The following is a 26,193-nucleotide window of genomic DNA, read 5'->3' on the forward strand; positions in this document are numbered from 1 at the left end:
CGTTTCGAAGCAGCACATGAGCGAACGCAATTTCTTGTATATTTCGGGTTATGGTGCCTACGTTTAGACGGTACAAAAGTTCAACGCAGTTTCTCTTGGCATTCGTTCACGTGACTTTTAGTTTAAACGAAAAAATCTGGCGCTCCCCGCACAACCTGTCATAGGGGACATTGAGGCCGGTTCGCATTACAGGCGTGTAAGCGGTCGCGAACTGTCTCGACCGGCCAAAAACATACGCAAAACACGCAAACAGAGCTTAAAGGTGACAGGTGTTCTGTTGCTGGAGGGCGCTGGCTGAACGCAGACAGACAGACTGTATTAATGCAGACGTACTGCAGTACACGAAGAGCGAACACCTCCGTACTTCGAGAGCCTTCCTGTACGGCTTAAAACTGCCCACCATTGTTGGCCTGAGACACACTGAACTTTTTACGTTTGACTTTCACCGCATGTAGTGATGCCACAGGAGTATAAGAACATTTCGGTAAGTGTCCCTTCAATTTCTTACTGATTAAGGTTTCTTAAGATAAAGTAAAACTACCACTGGAATTTTCGAAATACCTGAAAAGATGTCACTAAACACCTGTGAACTTAAGGTACTCTCTTAAATATGGGGCCCTCCGGTACACCGGCAGCAACGGCTGGGCCTCGCAAGATGCGTCTCGCAAGAATGCATCTCGTAAGATCTGATTATGGACTGATTCGGTAATTAGAGATGAACGAGGAAGTCAATGGATTTACTAATATTGAAAATTTTATGTTTGAGAATTGTGTCAAAATGAAGGAAGCTGCAGTTCTGCAGGATGAGTGCCTGGAATATACGAGCAAGCAATGCAGGCGCAACACGTAACTAACATTTGTAGTATGCGTGGCATTTTGGCCCTAGTGCATACCAATCGCCAAAGGAACCTAAGGGTGAAGAGAGGCAGTAAAGGGTTTCATTTGTCGCTTGTATTGCTCAGAATGCGAACACATATTCCGGAAACAAAGAGATTTGTTTCCGGAACACGCTTTTTTCAGAGCACCCCGCATTCCAGGCTCCTTTTTTTATCTTCCAAAATAAAAAAAAACATTTCGGAGCCAACAGTGAAGCTGAAGCTGTTCAGGCTTGTGTGATCTAGCGTTATCCTTGTGTACAATTTCTAAAAGAAGGTACTGACACATTAAAAAGCGTGATGGGAAAATTCGGTCATAAATGTGGTTGCCATGAAGGAGGCTGAAAAAAAAATCTATTTTTTTAGGAACTTTTGTTCCTGACTGTGGGAACGAATGAGTGCGGAAAATTTCGGAAGTCACACTCAAGAAACAGAAAACCGACTGCTTGCAGAAAATGCAGTCTAATAATTGCTAAGAAGAGCAAAAAAAAAAAATACTTACGGCTTTTCTGCGCCGGTTTCTAAGCACAGATCTCCGCATTTTTTGAGCAGGCTGGCATACCGCTAGCCTCATACAGGTTTCATTCGCGGAATGTAAACGTAAAGGACGCTGCTTCCCTACAGTCAAGCAGTCTGGGTTGCGAGAGGTTAAGCCAGAAGTCCTCGATTCTAGGCCAATTGTGTTTGTGGTCTTACTCTGTCAGTAAAAATATTTAAAGTAACAAAAGAGTTTTCCTCCATTTTTAAATGATAATATACAATCATCTTGGAAAATGCTTCGCTCTGTTTCACTCTGAAACAAACGATGACGCTGTTGTATAATTTACGCACGTGTGGTTAATGTTTTCTTGCGTAAAGCATACATCAACCAAAAGTAAAACACCATTACCTAGAACAAAAGGGGGGGGGCCTAACCAAATTTTCAAAACTGTTTTGCCACAGCATATCTGGGGATTACGTGCGGTGCTTTTAAAAACCCTCGGGCCACGCCCCAACCGTACAGTATACTGTGAAGAAAAGTTGTAAGAGGGATTGTTCGTAATTTGCCCATAGACAGACATGTTAACCTTTAGGCATTTGGACATAAGGTTTGATGATGAAAATCCATAAACGTCTGGGCAGTTGCTGTCGCTCATTTCTTAAAGACCATTACATGGCATCTGAGGCCTAACCCTATCTCTACAAAACCTCTAACGATTTTGCTTACGATTTTACTTTTCCTTTTCTCGGTGTAACAATAGAAACTCCTGAAAGTAGGGGTTGGATAACTTATACATACTGTCGACGATGTCTAGTGGCTGAGACGTGATATCTGACTTGCTTCTTGAAACTACGCCCATGCACTCCTTTCGCGGATGTTTTTTATTCTAATCGCATGCTGGAACTCGTAACGTGAAGCCTAACCTTGTGATGCCTAACCTTGCGAGGTCTGACGTGAGGCCTAATGCAAAGCCTAACCGTGAAGCCGACGCTCGTAATTCGCCAAATTCGCCCATTTTGCCACGCTGATTTGTCATTCTGACTCGTTGTGATGAAGCCCTTTTGCGGCGATTTCTTAAAGGAAGAAATTCATTCCTGATCCACTAATTGTCTGGTACATGTCCCGAGCATAAGTCACGCCCTGTAGCGTGTACAGCAACGCGTGCTGCGGTATGATACAATTCCCTTTATCAAAGGAAGTCCAACACATCTTTGCGGTACGTTTAATCTCTCGCTATATGGCATAGACCCAACAGCATCAACTGTCCGGTTTGCACCGAAGCTCAGTTCTGACGTTTCGCTGTGAAGTCAGACGACGTCAACCCGTATCCGTACAGTGACGCACACTGAGTACCATGAGTACTTTTCCAATTAGGGCTTGGCGACGTTTGACCTGAAAGTGTGACGTGGGGACCAAGCGTGACGCCTACCCATGTCGTCTCTCCAGCTGATATAAATCTGATGAAGGGCTGATGCTGACCCCTTTCAGCCCTGGAACTTTTATTTCAAGCGGAAGGTGTTTTCTGAATACTTTCGCACACTTTCGGACCTCAGAAGCACAGAAATGAACGATTACGCTGATAGAGCAAGTATTTAAGAATTTACAGGCGTGACAGTCATTAAGTCAATAGCAATTCAAAACTTTGCTTGCAGGTTTTTTAAGGAGATTTTTTGTGGTTTAAAAACTACAATACCGTGAGACCACAAAAAATGTAAAGCTGGCAGAGGAAGCAGCAGTAACCGATTTATAGACATTTTGACAAACAGGGATTTCAGTTTCCTTACCCGCCCGTCGCCATACCTTGTTCGAGAAAGAGTTGAGCACAAAGAATTGGTTAGAAGAGACAGAAAGACCACGCGGGACTAGCGATGCTCTTATGTGGTATTTCTGTGTCTTCTGTCGAATGGTCTGCGCAAATTTTTTTTTGGAATCATGAACCACCTAGCCCGACAGCAAATTTTACTACCATAACCCATGTTATTGGACCTTCCTTTTAATGTGGTCCAGCTCTGCGAAAGCACAACAATAGTGATGTGCATCGCAATAGGCATTCTTGCAAAACCATTGCCCAGAAAACTATCAGTTTTGTCTTGTTCTGAAGGCGGTAGAAGATATTTTGTGTTGTGTCGACAAATGACGATAACAGGAACCAAAGGGTTAAACTCAGGGCGATTCACGGGGGTTGGGCGGTTTAACCTCGGGCGAATATTTTTTTACTACATCTGGGAATTTCGGCGAGGTGTGCTTATACTGCTTACGCGCTTGATAGGTAAAGCAAAAAATATTATACTGGGTGCAGCTACTTCTGTGCAGCGGGAGCCTATCCAAAATATTTTTAAAAATCACGGGCAGCATTTCGTAATATTGCGTTTTATGAAAAAGATATTAGTTTGATCATTAATGAGCCCTGTGTTCGCCTATTGACTGCAATGTTATTTCCTAATTTATATTGAAAGTGTGATGGCATCATTCAAAAGGCAACAAAAATTATATGGCAGAAGTCTCGTTGCTCAATAGGAGAATCATTTGTCACCTTGCAACGGATTTTCTATAGTCATTTCCTAGCCCCTACGTATACCAACGGGAGCGTCCTAATTTTTTTTAGTTAATTGTGTTTCTGCAGTTGGGAGCACGTAATCATCAAATGCACCAAATCGGCCTCATTGGTTGATAGGTTACGGCAACTTAGCCTTCATAAATTCTGAGAACTGGCACTGTAATTCCGGAACCAATATCGGGGAGTGCAACTTATTTCTGGGAATTGCATGGTAGGGAATGATTTTTCCGCCCGCACAAAGAAAGCTATACTTGTTCAGGCTGCGACGTATAATGGAAAGCAGAAACCGTGTTCATCATCATAAAGCTGCATCAGCCACGTCACCACAATAACATTTTTGACAAGTACCCGTACGTCGTAGATTTTTCCTCTTATTCCCAATCCATGTTCAAAAAGAACGCTGCATTCAGTGATTTCTGGAGCAGAAATTCCTAAAACACTAATGGAAGGACGCCATCCTTGCTGATATCTGCAACACTTACGCTATTCATTGTATGGGCTGAGAAGGTTGGAAGAATTATTACAATAAATGCTTTCCGGAAAATACTGAGTTGGTATGGGCATCCTTTCCGCTGTAATTTTTTAAGCTTATTGCACATAACACTATGTACCCATACACTATGTCACACGCTGGTCATGGCTTTGAGGAAGCCCTTCAGAGCTCAATCGCCGTTTGCCAAGCGCACGCATTTCAAGCGGTTGTCCGCTGGGCTCGCGGGTGCTCCCAACGGTCGTGAAGCCGTGGTGCACTACATACGTGTGCTGCTGTTCTCCGCGAAATACGCGTAATTTTTGGAGCTTATTCACAGCAGCAGTTTCTTTGTGCCCCAGGGCATTTTCTTTACAAAAAAGGCATAAGAAAATTCGAAATTCGAAAAAATGAAATTTGGGCGTAAAGCCCTAAAGGGACGTAAAGCCGCAGGTGCATCCATACTTTCTACCATATGTTTTCGAAATATTTTGTGCTCCTGTTCTCAGAAAAATGTCAATAATTTATTGAAGCTTATTCACAGCGGCGGTTTGTTCCTGCCCCAGCGAATTTATTGTTACAAAAAGAATAAAAAATGAAATCTGAACTCTTGTAATCTGAAATCTGAACTCTGAAATCTGAGCCCGTACGCAAGCCCTTCTTAACAGCCCTTGTCGAATTTGTTTTTGTTTGAACAGTAAAACAAAAATTCACGTTCAGGTTACACACGCAATCAGCTATTCCACTTTTTGAATGGATCATCCTGCCCTTCATAATATATCGACGGTAATTTCTGTCACTATTCGCGATTTGTAATTTCTCAGCGCAGTTTTATCGCCGCAGTCTGAGTCTGTTGTCCACTCCATGTGTTCCCTCGCCTCGGCTGAGTAGGGAATACCACAATGCTTTCGCATGCGAAAATCACTTTCAAGGACCTTTTCGACTTGGGGCTCCATTCGAGGGGGATTTATAATACGGATGTAATAAATACTCATAACTTCCTTCACCCCCTTCTGGCCAGCAACAAGCTCTATGGCCATCTTTCAGCTCCTGCTACCGCCACCCCACCGATTTTGCAGTACGTCACCGGAGAACCATCTTCCGTGACCGCTACTGATACGTATGCCACTCTGCTTACATACCTTGCAGCTTTCGTGTACAGAACGTCTTGTTTAACTACATAGTTAGCGTGAAGAGATTCCGCTGTAATCTTACATCTCCCGGCGTGAAACGTGGGGCTTAATTTTTTTTGAATTGGAGGGATCTCAGTCCTGCCTCTCACCTGACTTGACAGGAATCGCTAATCATCCAATTGCGGGTTGGCTGAGGTGAAAGCTGCGCTTCAGAAGATCCACCAAAATACCGCGCCAGGTCAGGACCAAATCACACAAACAAAGCATTGGGCAACCTCGACGAACCCTCTATAGCATCCCTCACAGGCTACTACAATCAGTGCTCGGAAAGAGGAGCCATTCCACTTGAATGGAAATCCGCTGAGGTGCGCCTAATACCTAAACCAACCAAACATCTCGGCATCGAAAACCTACGGCCAATATCCATCACGTCGTGTATCGGAAAGCGGCCCGAACACGTCGTGCACAACCACCTGCAGAACTTCTTCGAAGACACAAAGCAGTTCCCACCGACCATGTACGGGTTCCGACAGCACCTGTCGACGCAAGATGTGTTGCTGCAACTGAAGGAGGACATCATAGAACGGGCCAACACCCACACACCTAAGGGCATCCTGGCTCTAGATTTAAAAGGGGCCTTTGACAACGTCAGCCATGAAGCCATACTCACTAATCTGAACGAGCTCGGGTGTGGCAGTCGCACATACACCTACGTCAGAGACTTTCTCTCCGGGCGCCAAGCCACCCTCAAGATTGGAGACATTCAGACACAACCGACTCGCACCGGCGGACGCGGCACGCCACAAGGAGCGGTCTTGTCCCCCATCCTATTCAACATTGCCCTCATCGGCCTGCCTAAACAACTGGTGTCGATTCCGGGCTTCCACCACGGTCTTTACGCCGACGATATCACGGTGTGGACCGGTATGGGCTCGGTTGGGGAGATTCAGGACCATCTCCAAATGCCGGCTGATACTGTGAACGAGTATGCTAAGAACTGTGGACTCTCGTGCGCCCCAGAAAAATCTGAGCTGCTTCTAGTGCGCCGAAAGGGCGGTAGGCAAACAGATGTTCCTTCGATGGAGATCACGCTGGACGGTGCTACCATCACCCCGTCTCCGCAAGTGAAGATTCTAGGTATGATAATTCAAGCAGATTGCGCGAACACCACGATGATAAGGAAATTGGAACACACGACTTGTCAGATTGCCCACATGCTCCGTCGGATCACGACCAAGGGAAGAGGCATGAAGGAGGCGGATACGCTTCGCCTTGACCAAGCGTTCGTCGTGTCGACAATCTGCTATGTGACGCCCTATGCACTACTAAACAAGGCAGAGAAGAACAAGTTAGATACGCTCTTGCGAAAGGCGTATAAACAAGCCCTGGGTCTGCCCCCCTACACCTCCATGGATCGCCTGCTCAAGCTTGGGGTGCACAATACTGTGGACGAGCTGATTGAGGGCCACTTGCTCAGTCAGCGCTACCGGCTAGAAGGAACGGATGCAGGCAGGGCCCTTCTGCTAAGACTGGGCATAAACATCCCTGATCGCCCTCTTGAAACCACAGTAGACACCCCTCGCGACCTACGCCGAAACATTAGAGTGGCCCCGTTGCCCAGAAACATGCACCCGCAGTTCCACGAGGGTCGGAGAGAGGCGCGAGTTAGAGCCCTGGAGAAAAACTACGGCTCAAACGATATGGTTTATTATACGGACGCCGCAGATTATGCAAGACGAGGAGCCATGGTAGCGACTGTGACGAAAAAGGATAGCCACGCCACGAGCGTCACTCTCAACAAAGTCTCGATGCTACAGGCCGAAGAGGTAGCTATTGCGCTGGCAATAACGCAAACCCCAGCGGAAGTGATAATCACGGATTCACAGTCAGCGTGTAGGAGCTACCTCCAAGGCCGCATCTCGTGCATCGCCATGAAGATCCTCGGCCAGAACCCTCCGAAGAAAAGGGTGTCGATTGTCTGGACACAAGCTCACGCTTCCCTCTGGGATAATGTCTTTGCTCTTGAGACTGCTCGCGGTCTAACGAGCCGAGCGCCGCGAGAAAGTTGGCTAGAGACAGCGATCCCCGTAAATTCATACCAGGAGGTGACCCAATTCTACAGGTGGCTTATGTTGGCTTATGCTACCCGCTGGCCACCCCTCCCTCAACAAGGCAAAGGAGCGCTCCTGGTGTCTCCTCCAAACCAACACGTTCCCCCACCCGACCGAACTCCACTTATTTTGGCCAACAACATACTACTCACAGTGCCAATTCTGCAACGCGCCCTGCACCCTGTATCACATAGTGTGGGAGTGCCAGCTTAACCCCTCACTTTCCCGGATATCTAATCTTTCGGTAGAGCAGTGGGAGGAAGTGCTGCCCAGCTCTAGCCTCGAAGAGCAGCTTCGGCTGATCCACCGGGCTGAGGTGGCTGGACGCTACAACGGGGTCTTGAACTGAGGAAACCGCCCGCTTGACTCCTCTCATTAAATAAAGTTTATTCTCTTTCTCTCTCACGAATCATCCTGCTCCCGTCTGGCCTCATACGTTAGCCGCTCCAGGAGGTTTCGTCTAGGATGAGAGCCCGGCTTTTGCCTGTGTGAGAAGCCATCTAGACAACCACGACGTGGTTAAATCGTACCCAAAGGATGTCGCGGTAAATGGCAAGAAATGAAGTTTGCATAGGGATTATGCAGCTGCACTGGCTGTGGTCCAGGCAAGGTTCTTGAGAGCGGAAGACTACGTGTCAGGGTGCGCACGAGTAAGACCGGCAATCAGCGAGGATTCAGTATGCTTGACTAGAACAGAGGTTCAATTCGAAGGACCATTCGGGGTCCTGGAGACTATTGCCGCAGTTTCAAACCGATGGCCGGAAAGCTTATCCTTACGTGTTCTCGAACAGCTGAGAGGCGTTGCTGAGTGAAAGTTCAGGCGCCTTCACAAACGCTCGAGTAACGCCACTGACACGATCTAAGGCGCGGAAACTTGCAAATGAGCAACGTTAAAGCTGTAAGCCAAGTGGGGTGTACGTAGACGAATCGGAGAGTTTGTACGAGATGGCTGCGCTAGCAGGAGCTAGTGTTTCTATTCCTGAGATATCAGAAATTTACGAGGTGACTCAAGGGCTGTACAGGATTCAGAACGTGGAACATCACATATGATCAGTGAGGGTGGCAGCACCGGCTGTGCACGACTGCAAAAACTTGCTGATTATTGACCGGGAATCTTTTACAGCGAGGCAGTAGAGTGATCCGACCCTGCAGGTTCTGGAAATCAACTCAAAGCTACGTGTACCATCTAAGAATGTCACCTTGTAAGAAAGACATGGACTTCTATAACGCAAGTACGAAGACAGCGCAGCACAGAATGCGATGAAATAGTGGAGCGGGAAGATACCGAATGGGTTCACTCGCGCTGCGTCACAATCATAGGTGGGCAAGCTATTTGGGCGTAAACAACAGAAAATACAGGTTACCATAGTCATTTCCTTGGCCAGGTTGTTTCTAAGCCGTTCAGGAGTTTGTGTCAACATGCCACGCCTGCCGAAGGGTGGCCATGTCGACTGATAGGTTGAAGGCCCTGATGGTGAGCGCTCGTATCATTTCCGAGCATTCTGCCAAGCAGTCGTGGCTGTTCTGGGGCCACTCCCAAGAATATTTCGGGGCACAGTTACCTGCTGACGCTACTGTGCCACGCAACCAAGTTGCCGGGGGCCATAACCTATTTATCGAAGTGGTAGAGGCTTTCCTTAGAATATTGTCCGAGTTGGGATTTTTTGGGAAAATACATTCAGAGCAAGACATGACTTTCACGAGGGTGCTACCACTTTTATCGCATAATGTGGAATCAGGATGTTCTGCTGATGGGCTTATCACCCTCAGAGCAACAGCTTGGAACGACGAAAGGCTGTGCTGAAAAAAATGTTGAAGGCGTTGTGTTATAAAATGGAAGGGGACTGGGACCGCCGCCTTCAGGGCACATTGTTTGCTTTGGGAACGGTGCCGCATGAGGGAACAGGATGCGCCCCTGACGAGTTAGGGAACGGACAAAATCTTCAGGTCCCCCTGAGACGTATTACAGAACTTTACAAGGGGATCAAAGCGCTGATCGGACTCTTGTTGGCGATGTAGTAGAACTCCTGCAGAAAATAAGACAGACCCGTAAATTGTTGAGAAAACACTTGCAAGCTGCCAACAAAGGATCGAAGTTCTATTGTGACCGAAATCCGAAGAGCAGGTTGTTCGCAAAGAAGGACAAAGTGATGATCTTGCGTCCGAATAGGCAGAATCGTCTCGAGGTTTACTGGGGCTGACCAGCGGAATTTATCCAACGTGAACTATTCTGTGAGACTACCAGAAAGGAGGCGTGAAGAAACAGTCTACCATGTACAATTGATGAATCCATATTTTGAAAGAACGGAAATCGTCAGCATTGCTTTCAACACCTTAAGGGAAGTCTCGGTCGAGGTTCCCAGTTGCGGGCGCAAAGGGAATCCGCCTGTAAATGAAAGTGTGCGTGGCACAGTTGACAAAAATGACTTAGAAGATGAACAGGTGCTATATCTAGAAGTTGCTATGCGGGAATACCTCGAATGATTTGCGGCACAGCCAGGGAAAACACATTTGGTCAAGCATGACATTGAGCTCACCTCCGAAGTGCATTTCAAATCAAAAGCCGCTAGGGAGTCTCCGAAGCAGTCGGAGATAATGAAAGCGGAGATCAACAGGATGTTAATCAGAATTTGCGTGATAAGGCAAGGTTACAGCGAATATTGCTCTCCTTTGATGTCGTGTCGAAACGCACGGGAAAGCGCCCCGCCCTGGCGCCGACTACAGGAGGCTAAACGCGATAACAAATGATCAAGTTTATCACTATTTACCATGGGGTAGGTGTCGTTCTGTCACGAATTGAGCAAATAATTGACGAACAGCCCGTGCTGTACCTCAGTCGAAAACTCACGCCATTGAGACCGAGTGTACACCACATTCGAGAAGGAGTGCATGTGTACCGTCTGGGGCATCCAAAAAAGCTAGCTTGTTATAGTCAGGGGAAAACATTCAACTTACAGACAGACCATTGTCCCCTTTCGTGGCTGAAGGAAAAGTCTGATAATACTGGTAGACATCTGAGATGGAGCTTTAATTTTCAAGAGTATAACTTTAACTACATTAAATTAAAGTTAATTAAAAGTAGGGCGCCAAAAACAAGCATTGTAATGTGGTGAGTACAGGTTTCTAACTAAGTGAAAGCCGTTTTACATGTGCTTGTTTACTGCAGCTGAGGTGCGTTTTTAAGCTGTGAGTTTTACTTTGTGTTCACGCTTCATGCTACCTTATCCTGCCGGGAGCTGAATACCAAAAGGATAGGCAAAAAGGGTTTCTGTGAATATTCTGGCAGCGCTGTCGCAAGGGGCACTGTAGGCATGCGTTGTTTTTGTGCGCGTTTGAGTGCGGTGTGAGCACGAGAGTGTTCGTGGAGGACAGCACCTGAGCGTTCTATTTTCGACCCTGCATCGGAGGACGCAGCCTCGGCGCGTTACTTTACTGAGGGGAGGACTCTGTTGCGTGAGGGCCCTGGGCCGCGTGCCGAACGTTCATTCTCCGTGTCGGTGTCGCCTTGCATTTGGTGGGGAAACAAGGCCGAAGAGCCGTGATTGCTTTCACAGCTCGTTGGACGTCGGGCCGTAAAAAAGGGTCATGTGTGTGCGAAGCCGATTTAAGGGACAGAAGGTCGAGGCTTAATCAAGCTGGGCCAAGGACAGTTTGTCGGAACCGCGCTGCTGTAGGGCGGTGAGAGACTCGAGCCCTCAACAGAAGAAAAGGAGAATTGGGGAGTCTTTTTCGGACACCGGAAGAGAGCGGCTGCCGAAGAAAACCTGTCAGAACGACGCAGGGCCTGGGGTCTTCTTCTGTTGGTCGTAGCATTAATAAACGCCCGTTAATATTATACTACGGGTCCGGACAGGCGCCATTGGAACTTGACCCTGGCAACATTCAACGCACGCACTATGTCTAGCGAGGGATTCTTAGCTGTACTACTACAGGAGCTCCCGGACGTTAAGCGGGATATCATAGGGTTAAGCGGACTTACAAGGACAGCAGAAGGCTCCATGGAGCTCACTAGCGGGCATATTCTGTGCTACTGAGAACCCTAAGAGAAGAAAAAACACGGGGTGAAATTTTTAATCACCAGAGGAGTAGAAGGAGAAGTGGAAGAGTTTTTCAGCATTAGCGAGAAAGTCGCGGCTATCGTGATCATGCAAACCCAGCGACACAGGTTAAAGATAGTGCAGGCCTATGCGGCAACACCCAGCTATGATGATGAAGCCGTATATAGCTTCTACGAGGATGTCGAATCAGCAATAAAGAAGGCAACAACGCAGTTCACGATCGTAATTGGAGACTAACTCAAAGGTCGGTAAGAAGGAAACGGGAGAAAGGTCAGTGGGAAACTTTGTGATATACTACCGCCACCGTCGAGAAGATACACTGGTTGGATTTGCCGAGTGAAATAAACTGAGGTTAATGAACCCATTCTTGTACAAACGAAATAATAGGAAATGGGCTTGGAAAAGTCCCGGTGGTACAACCAAAAACGAAATTGATTTCTTTCTAAGTGACAACCCGGGTATCGTCCAAGACGTGGAGGCGCTAAGTAAGATTCGGAGTAGCAATCACAGAATGGTTATATGAAAGATAAGGCTGAATCCGTGAAGAAAAAGAATAAACTCTTGCAAACTAAGAAACCCCGCATGAAATCAGTCAGAGCTAGATCGCAGAAATTTAATATAACTCTTTAAAAAATTCTCGCTTTTAAAAGAGCAGGAGGAAGTCAGAGTAGACAGGCTAAATGACAAACTAATATCGGCAATCAGTGACTCAGCAGCAGCTGCGGGAGAAGCAGCATGTAGAGAGCAAACAGGAAAACTAATTAAAAACACGAAGGAACTAATTTCCAAACGTAAGAACATGAAAGTTTCAAGTAGGGCAGATCGGATTGAATTGACCGATTTGTCGAAGCTGATTAAAAGAAAGAAAACGAAATACATTCGTGCGTATGTGTAACATACCAGTGGTCGGGGAAATGCTGGAAATAAGGGGAAGCTTGAAAGCAACTAAGAGAAAGCTAGCCATCAGCAAACACAGGTTGCACGCACTCACATAGAGCAGGGTGCCATAACGCACAACTTGGACGAGATAATAAACACAGCAGAATGATTCTACACCAGACTGTATGCCAGCGATGTTATACCAGGGGATACTGCTGAGTACATGCTTACCTTGCGATGTGCCACTAGTATCTAAAGAGGAGGTAAGAAAGGGTGTCAAGGTGATGAAAAGAGGAAAAGCTTGCGGTGACGACGGCATAATCGTATATTTCTTGACGGAGAGAGGAGATATTGTTCTGGAAAAACTCACTGTACTATTGTCGGAATGCTTGAAGATGCAAAAAAGTGCCCATACCCTGGAAAATGCCAACATTGTTCTGATACATAAGAAGGGAGATCCAAAGGGCCTCAATAATTGCAGACCTATCAGCCTACTCTCCGTTGTTTACAAGCTGTTTACCAAAATAATAGTTAGCCGCATAGGTGACACCCTGGATTCACGTCAACCCAGAGAGCAGGCCGGGTTTAGGAAAGGGTACTCAACCATGGATCGCATCCATGTCGTCAACCGAGTGATAGAAAAATCCGCCGGGTGCACTAAACCCCTTCACGTGGAATTTATAGATTACTAGAAAGCTTCTGATTCCATACTCACCGATGCCGGTTTAGAAGCACAAAAAGACCAGGGAATAGAGGAAACCTACATAAGACTTTTAGAAGACATATATAGGAGATGCACGAGCAGGATAGCCCTCCACAAGCAAATCGATAAATTTCCAATCCGTAAGGAAGTAAAACAGGGAGGTACCATCTCTCCAAAACTATTCACAGCATGGGGTATTTGTGTCTGGATGGGGTGTCTGGATGGGGTATTTAGAAAGCTCGACTGTGAAAACATTGTTTTAAGAATAAACGGGGGGGGAATAGTTGAGCCATGTGAGGTTTGCGGACAACATAGTCTTGCTGAGTGAGACTTCAGAGCACATGCAAATAATGCTTCAGAAACTACAATCAGAAAGCACGGCTCAAAATAAATATAAATAAATCTAAAGTAATTAATGAGGAATAAGCATGCCAAGAACGTCTTTTTCAGCCTAGGAAACGAAACGCTAGAGAAAGTAACACAATATAACTACCTCAAAAAATTCCCCCGCATTTCCCCGAGGGGGAGAATGTGAAAGTGCGAATGCACGGTTGTCGGCCCGCTTGCGGCGCTTGCGCTCGGCCCCCGCAGCCCACCGCCTCGCCGCCTTCTCTTCCATCTCTTCCATCGGGTTTGTAGTATCACGTGTACACCACGCAGTTATCAAGCCGCTATAACGCCGCTGAGTCGCCAACGCACGCCGCTGACGACGTAGTTTGAATGCGTTAAAGATATAAGGCGCGTTACTGACACCGATATCAGCGTCGCGTCCGTAGCTTATTCGGTAGAGCGTCGGGCTGCGGCCCGCAAAGTCCTCGGATCGAAACCTGGCGCCGGATGCTGTTTCTTTTTTAAATATAGAGGAGCACTGCGGACGCCGCCGCCGCCGGCGGTGGATGGTTTGGGGTCGCTTATAAAGTGCATTCGCACTTAAAAGATGGTACCCCAACCCCAACCATGGGGGAGAAATCCGGCGCAGAATAGGTATGAGCTGGGGAGTACTCGGCAAGCACTCCCAAATAATGAAAAGTAAGCTGCCTCTGTCACTCAAAAGAAAAATCTACAGCCAGTGCATACTCCCGGTAATGACATAGGGAGCTGAAACTTGGCGCATTACTAAACAACTAGAATGCAAACTCAGGTCGGCTCAACGAGCCATGGAACGAATAATGTGAAGAATAACACTCAGGGACAAGAAACAAGTTACATGGATCAGAGAACAAACTAGAGTTGACGATTGCATAGTTCAAATAAAGAAAAAGAAATGAACTTGGGCTGGCCATGTATGAGACGACCCGACAACCGGTGGACAATTAGGGTAACAGAGTGGATACCAAGAGATGGGTCTATAAGGAGGGGAAGGCCGACAACATGATGGAGGGATGAAATGCGGAATTTCGGGGGTAAAGAGTGGACTCGATTAGCACAGGATAGGAGCGGTTGGAGGTCAATGGCAGAGGCCTTCGTCCTGCAGTGGACCTGAGCAGGCCGATGATGATGCTGAGGAATATCATAGTCACTCATTTGTCGACGGTCATCATTCAAAATAGTCTCTAGACGCGTGGGGACATAAATTTGGTTGCAACCAGAAATAAATGCCGATGAATTCCGGCCTTCCCCCAGACGAACTCGACGGGACCATCAAATTCGAGGAGGTTTTTTGCATCGCTAGCGTTAGAAAAGAGTGAAAGTTTTGTTTATCTTGAGCATGAAGTTCGTCCTAACCTAGGTCGTCTCAACCGGTGTCTACTGTAGATTCTACAATTATGCCACACATATGCCACGCAAAGCTTTTATCTGGTCAGTGCGCGCACAAAATTTCAAATATTTGTTCGACGGATTACATGCAGCAGCCTTCACCCTAGTCAGCTTGCCGAAAAGAAAGCCGCTGCTGCTCTTTACAGAACAGGTCATTATATCTGCTTATCTCAGGTAAAATGTTGATGTCGTGTTGTTGCGTTGACATTTAACGGTGTCCTTTGTAATAAGAAGAGCAAAAACGTGACCGAATATTGTGCATAAAAGTGCCCGAGAATGTTCTAAAATTAAAATTCCTTAATTTTTTGTAGTTCAAGGCAAAACGTTCAGGGCGAAACGCTATTTCATGTTTACCTGAGGCGTGCGGCGCGCAGAATGGTCTTTGTGATTTGCTAACAAAACACTGTAAGCGGAAATGCTGGTTGATGTTTTAAAACGTCAAATTTGAGACACCGCCATTCCATATTTCAAAGTGAACAAAGCCTTTACAGCTTTTAGCTGCGTATGGCGCTTAGTTGCATGAGCAAAATAACTTGTAACAGGCTTGCCTTCTGAAGCGTTTTCATGCCTGTACATTCGCAACAAACATTTTCCGTCATCCGTAGTCCAAAGCTGAGGTCGGAATTCAACGTATTCTGTTGGACCACGCGAGGCAGGTGTCTGTTTCAGATGTGACTTTAACAGCCTAAATTACCACTCATACGTACGTCAGCTGAGCTTCGCTGTGCGGAAACTATGATGGAATAGCAGACTTTTAGGATAGCCTGCAGGTTGAACAAATAACAAGAGTTTTGTGCTAAAGGTTGATTTTTCAAACGAGATCCACGCAAGAGCGTTTCTCAACAATGAGTGAACAGAAGACCATTTCAATTATTGAAATAGGATGGCCGAACTCAAGATCAATTATGTTTATCGGTGCCCTAATGTCAAACAATTCGCCCTTGCGGCTTGTCTATCGCATTCACGTTGCTTGTGTGTCGGTATGCAGTTTGTGTAATTATGTTGACGACACTGCTAATACGAATATATGAGCTTTTCATTGATGCTTTCCTCGTTACTGTCCAATCCACATTAGCGAGTACTTGCGAAGGATGCGTCGGTGTGTGCATGTTGCATGAAAATAAAAACACACCAAAGTGCCGCGCAACAGCATTCCAGCTAAGCCCCACAGCCATGACTATAGTTCCGTCCGCGGTCGTTCCAATTTTTAAGACAGGGCTTGCGCAGGCCAGAGCAAAGGACGTTGACATCACCCCCTACGGTATACGATTCTTGCCAGTAGTGAAGAACTGTTACCTGCCTGCGGCCTTTCTGTGCTCATGGGATTGTTTAGCCTATGTAAGGGTCGCATGATTGACCGCAATGCGGAGGAACCTCGGGGAACTAAGTCAATTTTTCGCCAACAATTTGGGCTTGTCTATAGGGTCTACGCAGCACAATCGCAGCCTCCGGACTGGTTGCCTCTTCTGCAGGCGTGCACGTGCCTGCCTGTTCTCTGAATTATGTCGGGGAATGTACTGTAGTTAGAGTGCATTGTAGTTGGGGTGAGATTTTAAAGCTTTTCGTGCTAGCCTTTTCTGCAATAAATAAAGAAAATGTAGTGGTGTAGGGGCTCCGTGTGAGCTGCGGAATTAAATGGCGTTGCAATGTTAAAGGCGGTGGTTAGGGTCCAGCAATTACTTTACATCTAAAGTTATATTTATAATTTTTATAGTAAAGGTTATCTTTCACAATTTGAAATAATTATTTGATTGTTTTTTTAATTTTTTAGGCTCGTTTAAATTAGATTACAACATTGGAGGGCGAAGTAGTTACATAAGCAGCATTTTTTATCGATATGCCCGTTGACGTCACTTTAGTGGAGTGTTTAGAGTACCGTCGGACTGCCCTCAATACACAGTCAAATGAAAATCGCCAGCCATTCCACTCTGTGAACAAAACTGACCGACGATTCGATTCAATACAGGCCACTGATGTGATACAGAACTTTGGACAAAGGCACAACACTCATTCTCGTGAAGTGGATAGTTACGACATATATATTTTTAACTTGCCCTAATAATATAGTCTGCTTATTGGCCACTTATATTATAATTTGTGTTGGAAATTTTTATATAAAAAGGGAGTTACACCCGTTTCCAGTATCCATATTCCCTCCCGAGGTGGCGTTGTTTTAAGAGCGGTCGGGAATTATGTACAAGTTAAAACTTTCCTATAAACTAATAAGGATAAGCGATTATTCGGTGTTGTCGAATATTCGATACAATAGCTCTATATTCGCTATTCGGTTCGATCTGAATGTATTCGACATCGTCGAATTATTTGGCGTACCCGGATAGGCACCCAAGCGACAAGCTTTTCGGCCAAGCCTTCCGAGATATCACGCCAGGCTTCTCGCAAGACCCCGCCAACGTGGACATTTCTATCATTAGTTGCAACTTGTTGCCTTGCCAAGAGGTTCGACGGGCTCTCTGCCACGATCACTCTCCGTTAAAAGGCGCCTCGGAAACTACACCGCTATCAACAAAGGGGCACGAAGGCTCGTACTTGTACAGCCGATTCGATACGGAATTATCAGAACACTGTTCAAAATGGCCGCCTATAACTTTCTCTCCGGTTTGCTACGGTCGCGGATACTAGAAGCTACAATACTCTTTTTTTTTCTAGCTTATATATATATATATATATATATATATATATATATATATATATATATATAGCAAAAAAAGAAAGACACACGTCGAAAAAAGAAAAGGTTTAACGTTTCGGCCGAGGGACCGGCCTTCGTCACAGGTGGTAACACTTGCTTAGAATGAGAAAGACACGTCATAGCATACATCCCGTTTAAGGTGATGTCCAAGGATCACCACGTCCAAAAAAATGAAGGGAGATCATACTGATAGCAATAGTGGTTGAGTGAGGAGTAGAGGTCACTGTGACGAAGGCCGGTCTGACGAAGGCCGGTCCCTCGGCCGAAACGTTAAACCATTTCTTTTTTCGACGTGTGTCTTTCTTTTTTTGCTACGACTTGCCGGTGTCCAAGAAATATTTTCCTGCATATATATATATATATATATATATATATATATATATATATATATATATATATATAGCCTCGATGGTAGCGTAGTAGTCATCGCACCACGTCGGTATTCTGGATGTCGTGGGTTCGGATTCCACCCGGCGGGCATTTTTTCTCCACTTTCTTGATTTCTTTGCTAATTCTTTATCTTTTTCACTGACCTACCACAACCTCCCCTTTGCTTTCCGAGGTTTTCTGGACGGCCAACACTTATTTCTGTCTTATTTCAACGAGCCCATCATTTCCCATTCTGATTCGCTACATGCATAGCGAGGGCCACTGTTCTGGCAGTCTTTGTGGCATTGGGAGCTTAAGAGGGTTCAACGCTGGTCGACCACTCTCGACATGTCGTTGACACTCGAGTCACGGCCCGGGGGTTAAAAAGAAGGTCCCCTTCACCCCGAGTATTCCGAGCGGCGCTGGCTACCACCCTCAAGCGCAGGAAACAAAACTATGTTAACATAAATACCCCTGAAAGTGGAGGGGAAAATAGCCTCGCTGGTAGCGAAGTGGTCATCACACCAGACGGGTATTCTGGAGGTCGCGGGTTCGGATCCCACCCGGCGGGCATTTTTTCTCTAGTTTCTTTCTTTTTAAATTATATATCTGTTTCAATGACCGACCACATCCTCCCCTTGGCTTTCTGAGGTTTTCTTGACTGCCACCCCCTTATTTCTATATATATATATATATATATATATATATATATAGGCCAAATGCAATATCATTTTTTTTTGGAAGGTTTTGACATAACAACAAATATTGCCGTTTTCTGTGTCGATAATCTCTCCGTACACAGCCGTAGACACAATTTCACTATGAACTAACTAATCAGAACAAGTAAATGAGACTTGTACTAAGCGTAGAGTCATCTTAGCGCCAATTTTTATACAATTGTTCTTAGTAAAGGTTCCATGAAACAACAGCTGTAGCGGTTTTTTTGGCGGGAGTTGGCAAAAACACTCTCGCGCACATTTCAAAAGTGCGGAACCCGAGCTACATAGAACTTTACTTGAACAACATGAATTTACATTTCTCATTTCACGACAGCTTTCGGTGGGTATGTGTTAAGTTCGCGTAACTCAATTAATTAATTAATTATTACCTTCCGGCACCTCGGTATCACCCAATGGACAAAGTGTGTTTACCTCTATTGTGTTTGTTTTCGCGACGGCCGAGATGATTTGGCCGCGAGGGGTGTGAGGAGAGACCACGGAGGCTTTTTTTTTTGTTCGCCGCGCTATTGTGTTCACCCGACGAGCGGGCCCAGAGAAGACGTACACAAACGCGTCGGTCCCTTCAAAGTACTTAAAAGCGATGCAAGCATTTGAAGAGGCTATCATGTCGTTTGGAAGACGGGCGGCGGAGGACCATTGACATCTTAACGACCGCAATTACCGCCATGAGAAAGCCCGAAGCGAACAGGAGCTGAAAGTCTGTCAAGGGGTCAAAAGTCAAAAGGGGTCACTCGAGTTCTATCTACGAGGGTTACACAGCCCAAAGCTACTGGGCGAAGTTTCCATTCGCTCCACGTCTGGCCCTGGCGACACGGCGGCTGGGATGCGTCAATGCGTAGGTGACCAGGCTTTGTTGCGTGCCCTACGGGTTTACAAAGCAAAGGAATCTTGCCGGTGTTGGACGCAAATATACGCCCCGTTACATTGACCCTACGAGGGCGGGCTGAGTCGAAATAAACGGGTTTTTTGGACTCTAATCCCCATGTATAATTGGATGGGTTGGGTCGTGCCGAGTCCAGTCGACTCGGAGACAGGTCACTCGTTCGTTGGTCTGAGTCGGCGGGCCGCGAGGAGCAGAATACCGTATTTGCGCGGTTCTAACACGCCCCATTGAGACGCGCGGGTAAGTTGGAGCATGAAAATTCGAAAAAAAAATTGACACTGGCAGCACCGAGAAGATGAAAAAGACATGACACCACGCTCCTGGAAGGAGATTTTATTTAATGCGTGCAGCTGTGGAATCCAAAAATGATTGTGCTTCATAAGATATCTTATCAAGCTGCTGCTGGAAATAAAGTTATAGAGGAAAACATTGAAGCTGTTTGCGATTTCAACTGCCTTGATCTTCATAATTCTGGGCGTGACAGGCTAATTGCAGCAGCACAAAAAATGTGTAATGTGACTAAGGTATGAGGCATGCCATTCAGAAATATATTAGTGCACCGAAATTCACTCCCGTGGTGTTGGCGGATTGTTTTTTTTTTTTTTTTGATTGAGTTGGATTTTGTGGGACTTCGTGTCCGTTCCATAAGGCGGTGCTGCTGGCCGCAGCATTGCCAACTTTTTTAGCATATTTTTGTTTTCAGCCCGATTGTTACACGCACTCAAATATTAAGCCTTTGTGCCTTTAGTAAAAAAGGTGCGCGTTAGAATCGTGAAAATACGATATCTCCTTTTCCGAGAACCCCCTCCGCACCCCTAACTTCGATTTTTTGCCGGGTACATATAAACGCGGGAGTGGTCGAGGTATCTAATCCCTCCAGTGGATTCGACCCTTTATCGTCGAGTTCATGTATCTGGGACTATAGGCGCGCACAGTATGTACAATACTTTAAGACGAGCCGCCCGACAACCGATGACCGGCGCTAGGTTTGCTTTTAGTTGGGTGATTTTCATGTTTGTTATATTTGTGTTTTTGCGGAATACCTCCGGGTATGAGAGTGAGAGAAGTGGGTCACATGGCTATTTCAACCCACCTAGCTTTGTTTGTCGCGATGGCCAATCAGTGGCCTAGTGGGGGCTAATCAATGAGCCATCTTCACTCTCAAATTGTGACATCCCTGTTGTGGGCGGGGTTTTGGTGGTACAACCGAGGAGGTGGATGTTTTTGGGGACGGAGGGAGAGGAGAGGAGCGCGGGGCGAGCTCCGCTCGACGCGGGCCTTGCCCGACCTCTTTCATGCGATCATGAGCCTAGAGAGTTGTAAATACGTAGCGTAAATAAAGTGTACATATTGTACAATTTGCGTTTGCTTGGAGTAGCTCATCGTTGGCCACGTGCGGTCGACCACGAGCCAGTCATCGTCTCATCGGATCACCCTTTCGATCATCGACTTGAGCCGACCGATCCGCCTTATTTTAACTGTATGTGTAAATGCTGAGTACGTTCATGGGGGAGAAAAATGAAAATTTCTGATCGGCCGCGACCTTCTCATGACAGCTGCTGCAGTAACTGGCCAATCCACATGAGTGGGTACGTTGTTAAGCCCACTACAACCCTAACCTTCATCTTAGGGCGTGGCTCTCAACTTTTACCGTAATAACGTGCCACGCAAACCCGCAATGTCGGTACCGGTCGACACCTGCAAGAATGGCGTGAGGGATTAAATTCGGGGAGTCACATACCCGTTTCCCACTCCAAGCGGAATTAGTCAATCATTCGTGATATTTTTTCAGATATTCTCTTGTTTCTGTTCAATTAACTTGACAATGTATGTTAGCCGTCGCACGTAATTGAAATCTGGTGGCAAAGTTTGTGCTTCATGCTGCCATTAAAAATTTTGATGAGAATTTTCTCAACCAGAGAGTTTTATGACAGGGTTTGGCTACGCATCGCTGGCTGCGTCACTTTTCGCCAAATGAGCATTTATTATGCGTCACTGACAGTTGCCCCTCAAGACGTTTCAGTATTCAATGCGATCTTTATTTTTTAGGGGCGAAGCTCCTTAAGGCGTGGGTCTGTCCATCCTCGACGTATGTATGTAGCCACCTCTAGTTTAGTTCTTGGATTGTTTGCTAGGTGGCGTGGCTACCTCTAGTTTAGTTCTTGGATTGTTTACTAGATGGCGGTACTTGTATATGACGGAAAGATGCGCTTGGATTGTTTACTAGATGGCGTGGCTACCTCTAGTTTAGTTCTTGGATTGTTTACTAGATGGCGGGGAGCGTTGTAATACAATCCGTTCGCTGTTGGCGCGCGCTCGGAGTCGCCCGATGGATAAGGCTGCAGATGTGCGAGCCCGCGAGGCAGAAGCGCTCCGTGAAGCTGCGCGACGCCGCCGCCAAGATCCCAGCGTTCGAGAACGAGAGGCCCAAGCGTCACGGCAACGGCGCGAGGACCCTGCCGTACGCGAAGCGGCACGGCTGCGGCGCGAAGAGCATCTCCAAAACGTCAGAGAACGGGAAGCGGCGAGAAAGCGCGCGTATCGGCAGGCAGACCCCGATGCAGTGAGAGCTCGTGAGGCGTCTGCAAAACGCATCAGGCGCGCTCAGCCCCAAGGTGCCGACGCGCGGTCTAAGCGAGACTTTCTAGACGTTACGTTCGGACACAGATGTAGTGGGCGAACTTTCACTGAAGAGTAACGAGAGGCCCAAGCGTCACGGCAACGGCGCGAGGACCCTGCCGTACGCGAAGCGGCACGGCTGCGGCGCGAAGAGGATCTCCAAAAAGTCAGAGAACGGGAAGCGGTGAGAAAGCGCGCGTATCGGCAGGCAGACCCCGATGCAGTGAGAGCTCGTGAAGCGTCTGCAAAACGCATCAGGCGAGCTCAGCCCCAAGGTGCCGACGCGCGGTTTAAGCGAGACTTTCTAGACGTTACGTTCGGACACAGATGTAGTGGGCGAGCTTTCACTGAAGAGTCACGGTTTTACCGATGATTTCCCCTCAGGAGCTTCGCCCACTCATCATCATTCACCCCGTGGATATGCTGTGAATTTTTAAAATTCCAATAGCAGGCAGGATAGTTTTACTTGACATATAAAGCAAATGTCTGGTCCCCCCCCACCCCTTCCGACATTTCGAAGTCGCACACGACGAAAGTACCCGTGCGACGATTTTTTGCGCACAAAGTATACGCACTTACGAATGGTCTAAAGGTACACCGATACGTGGTTTACGAGATAACGGCATACTCTTGCGCTCCTTCATCATAATCGATGCGTGCGTTGTCCTACCAAGAACCTTTCCTTTATCGGGGTTTTTAAGCAACCGTTTTCACACAATAGAAGCCCGGTGTACGCACGCGCGTGTGTCCTGAGGTCTTGTTAGAGATTTTCGGGCGGCCAACCGGTCTACGGGGAAATGCATTAGTTTTTAAGTGCGGAGCATCTCCTGCTCGGGGCTGTGTCCCTCCCTCCCTTGTCGTCCACCGTCCGCACTCTACTGCGCATGCGCGTCTCTCCAGACCCGTCAACGTTTGGGCTGACGTCAGCGCAGTCCAGTATAAAAAGAAATAGTTAGGCGGTGCCTGGTTTCGATCCCACGACTCTCTGGCCGCAACGGGAGGTACATGGCGGTCTTCCCCCCGCGCTACAAACCCAGACGGGAGCATGTGCTACGAAGGCACCTTACGTCCTTCACTTATTCAAACTACGTCAAGAAGCTGCTGAACGTCAACGGAAGCTGAACGTCAACGGAAGCTGAACGACAACTGAAACGACGAACTGAAAACTAATGGGAACTTCAGTCGACCCCATGACTACTTCGCATACTACTCAGGCTTCCCCTACGGGAAGATGGTGTAATTTTTTGGCAGGATGGCATCAGTCCCACCAGGAAAGCTTCCGCTTTAACCGGTAACCGACCAACACAAGGCACCTGTGTACCTGATATTGGCGCCAAAATAGAAGTTCACATAATTTCAGACCCATTTTTTAAAGATTTTTGAGTAGATCACTCGTGTGATGGAAGCAGTAAGCACGCAGAGCTTGGATGTTTTGTTCACGTTACTGACACCTGCATTATTTCTGCTGCCGGAAATTACCACTCAAAGCGCTGCACGCGTGGCCTCTTTTCCGGCTTTCTCGCTTTTTAACCCATAATTTTTTAGTCTTTCATAGCGCGTTCTGCGTGATTGATGCTAACGTCCTGGTGTGATAGTTTATCCTGAAAGGTTTTGGTTCATTTTATTTTATTTGTTTCTTTTTTCACATGCGGCGCAAAACCAAAACCAGTGTCTGACGAAGAAATAATAAAATGACTAAAACACTGAGTACAGCAACTCAAAATTAAGAGAGAATGAACGATTGTCAACGCGACGAATTCTGTTCAGGCAATGAGCAGAAAACAATTAACATGGAAAATTACGGCAAAAATGGTGTGGGGATATTTCAGAGCGCACTTAAATACTACACCGGTAACACCGCAAGTAGGGGAGAAAGGTATGTTCCCAGGGGGCAAAACGCACTAACATAGCACCATTTCTTAGAAGACGGGCAATATGCTGCTGTCTGCATGACATAACATGAAGCTGGAATGTTTGGCTGGCTGGTTTGGAGTCAATTTAATAGGCGTGGAAAAATGCAGGGACAGTAAGTTGTAGACAGAGCACATCGTCATGGGTATTTGCCACTCTCTGGCACCGTCTTTTCCGCGTCTTTTTTCATTTAGAAGTTATTATAGGTCCCTTCTTTGTTGGCACATGTTTTTATGTTTGCCTATAAGAAATAGAGAATGTAAAGAAAACAGAAATAGGGGATGGTATTATAAAGCTCATATAGCTTAGCTTTTTAAAGAGTAATACTAATATAGGGGACCAGGTAAATTTAGAAGAATTGCAAGAACAGAAAGAGATCCCTTTAAAGTTAACTAACGAGGTCAGTCATCGTGGTGGCAGGGTGTGTTATTTTCGATGGAGATGGCTGTAGTGATGTAACGATGTTGAACGCTGTAAGGACCACTGTGCAAAGGGAAAGAATCAAACTTTCTAAACGAGATCAAATAAAATGCTGCAAGCAAAGATCCCACAGAGGACAGAAACAAAATGTAAAGAAAAAAATTGAAAACACTAACGCTCCATCAAAATCTGGAGAAAAGGGTGCACAGTAAGGGGAGAACACCATTTTAAAAGAAAAGCAGAATTAGTAGGACACAAAGTAATTAGGTCTAAACGACCGTTTAGGCAAACGTATTTCGATAAGCTTTCCTATGAACTTCCACCGAGTAGCCTGTTGCATAAACTCTTCCACATCGCCGCTATATTTAAATAATTACAAAATTTCGCACTGTGCTTAAAAGCCAATTTCGCATTTTAGCACAACATAACAACACCGCAGCATTTTTAACTGAACAGCAAAAACAAACGCTTTATTCCACTGATGCGCCATTAATTTTTCTTGGATAACAACGTTGCAAGACATACTCAAACTAACATTACCTTATAAAATAACATATTTTAGGTGTATAGCCAGAGTAGGGATATCAATCACGTATTGTATGTCGCCTCCTAATAGAAGAAAATACTAAGTTAAGGGAGATGTAGGTGAGCCAGAATGGCGGGGGCAGAACGAAACGAGGAAAGTACTTTTGGAACAAATTTTCTCACGCATGAGAGAGTGTCATGGTGACTGAGAGGAAAGAATGTGGAGCACACCTGTTTGGACCGCACGTCAAAATGCTGCCGCTACAAAAACAAGTGCAATGGTTGTGACGTTGCTGGCTGTTCTGATTGCACGGCACAAGGTGTGTGCACGGGGCAGAAGCAACTTACAACCGCTCGCAGCCTGTTCTGTCGCGAGGCAGGTTGAACTTTGAAAGTGTACCAAGCGCATGTGAAACTCAATTAGTGCTGTAGTCTGAACTACATCTGTACAGAATTTGTGGGTAAGTATATTATGGTTTTCAAATAATGTTGTAGGCAAGACTTGCAACTTGTGAAAAGCGTTGGTAAGTATTATACGGTACAAAATGTTTACTCGTATTTTCTATTTCAGAGCACTTTGTTTTTGAATACCCGAGAAAACACTTTAGAACTGGGAAAAATAATTTACATTCTCTTATTTTATTGCATAGGTAGTTGTCTGAAGACAGTCTCCGGGAAAGGTCACTAGGTTTTCCTTGTAAACTCGACCAATTGACGTTTTTATGTGTAGACGTCTTTTAATATGTATTTCACAGCTGTTGATGTTACATTAAAAAATGAAAAGAGAATCCTCCGCACAAGTCCTGCAATAATACTTAAACACGGGTTACAAAAACGCGGTTCAGCAAGTATTGTCGCCTCAGTTGTCTCGTGAAATTGGCGTTAAATCTGCGTAACCAGTTAATTCAGGAACACAAAATAAACCACCGGTCACAAAGTGACGCTTTAAATTGTCGAATTCCCACAACTGGCTCGTACGGCGATCGGTCAGT

The 26,193-nt window shown here is 46.2% G+C and overlaps 1 protein-coding gene across 2 annotated transcripts in view; it reads left to right on the plus strand.

Moving 5' to 3' along the window:
* The first annotated feature begins 312 nt into the window (after positions 1 to 312).
* Positions 313 to 26,193, plus strand: part of LOC144142155 (ornithine decarboxylase-like) — a 70,805-nt gene continuing 44,924 nt past the window's right edge. Inside the window, exon 1 of one of the 2 annotated variants that reach the window (XM_077673542.1) lies at positions 313 to 484. In XM_077673542.1, the coding sequence (XP_077529668.1) occupies positions 458 to 484 (27 nt within the window). In that variant the 5' untranslated portion in view covers positions 313 to 457. Of the gene's footprint in view, positions 485 to 25,530; positions 25,663 to 26,193 lie in introns of those variants that run through there. The other variant, XM_077673541.1, reaches the window with a different exon arrangement.

The sequence above is a fragment of the Haemaphysalis longicornis genome, unplaced genomic scaffold, assembly GCF_048455015.1.
Source record: "Haemaphysalis longicornis isolate Haplotype H1 unplaced genomic scaffold, Haemaphysalis longicornis Haplotype H1 scaffold_6, whole genome shotgun sequence".
Taxonomy (NCBI): Eukaryota; Metazoa; Arthropoda; class Arachnida; order Ixodida; family Ixodidae; genus Haemaphysalis; species Haemaphysalis longicornis.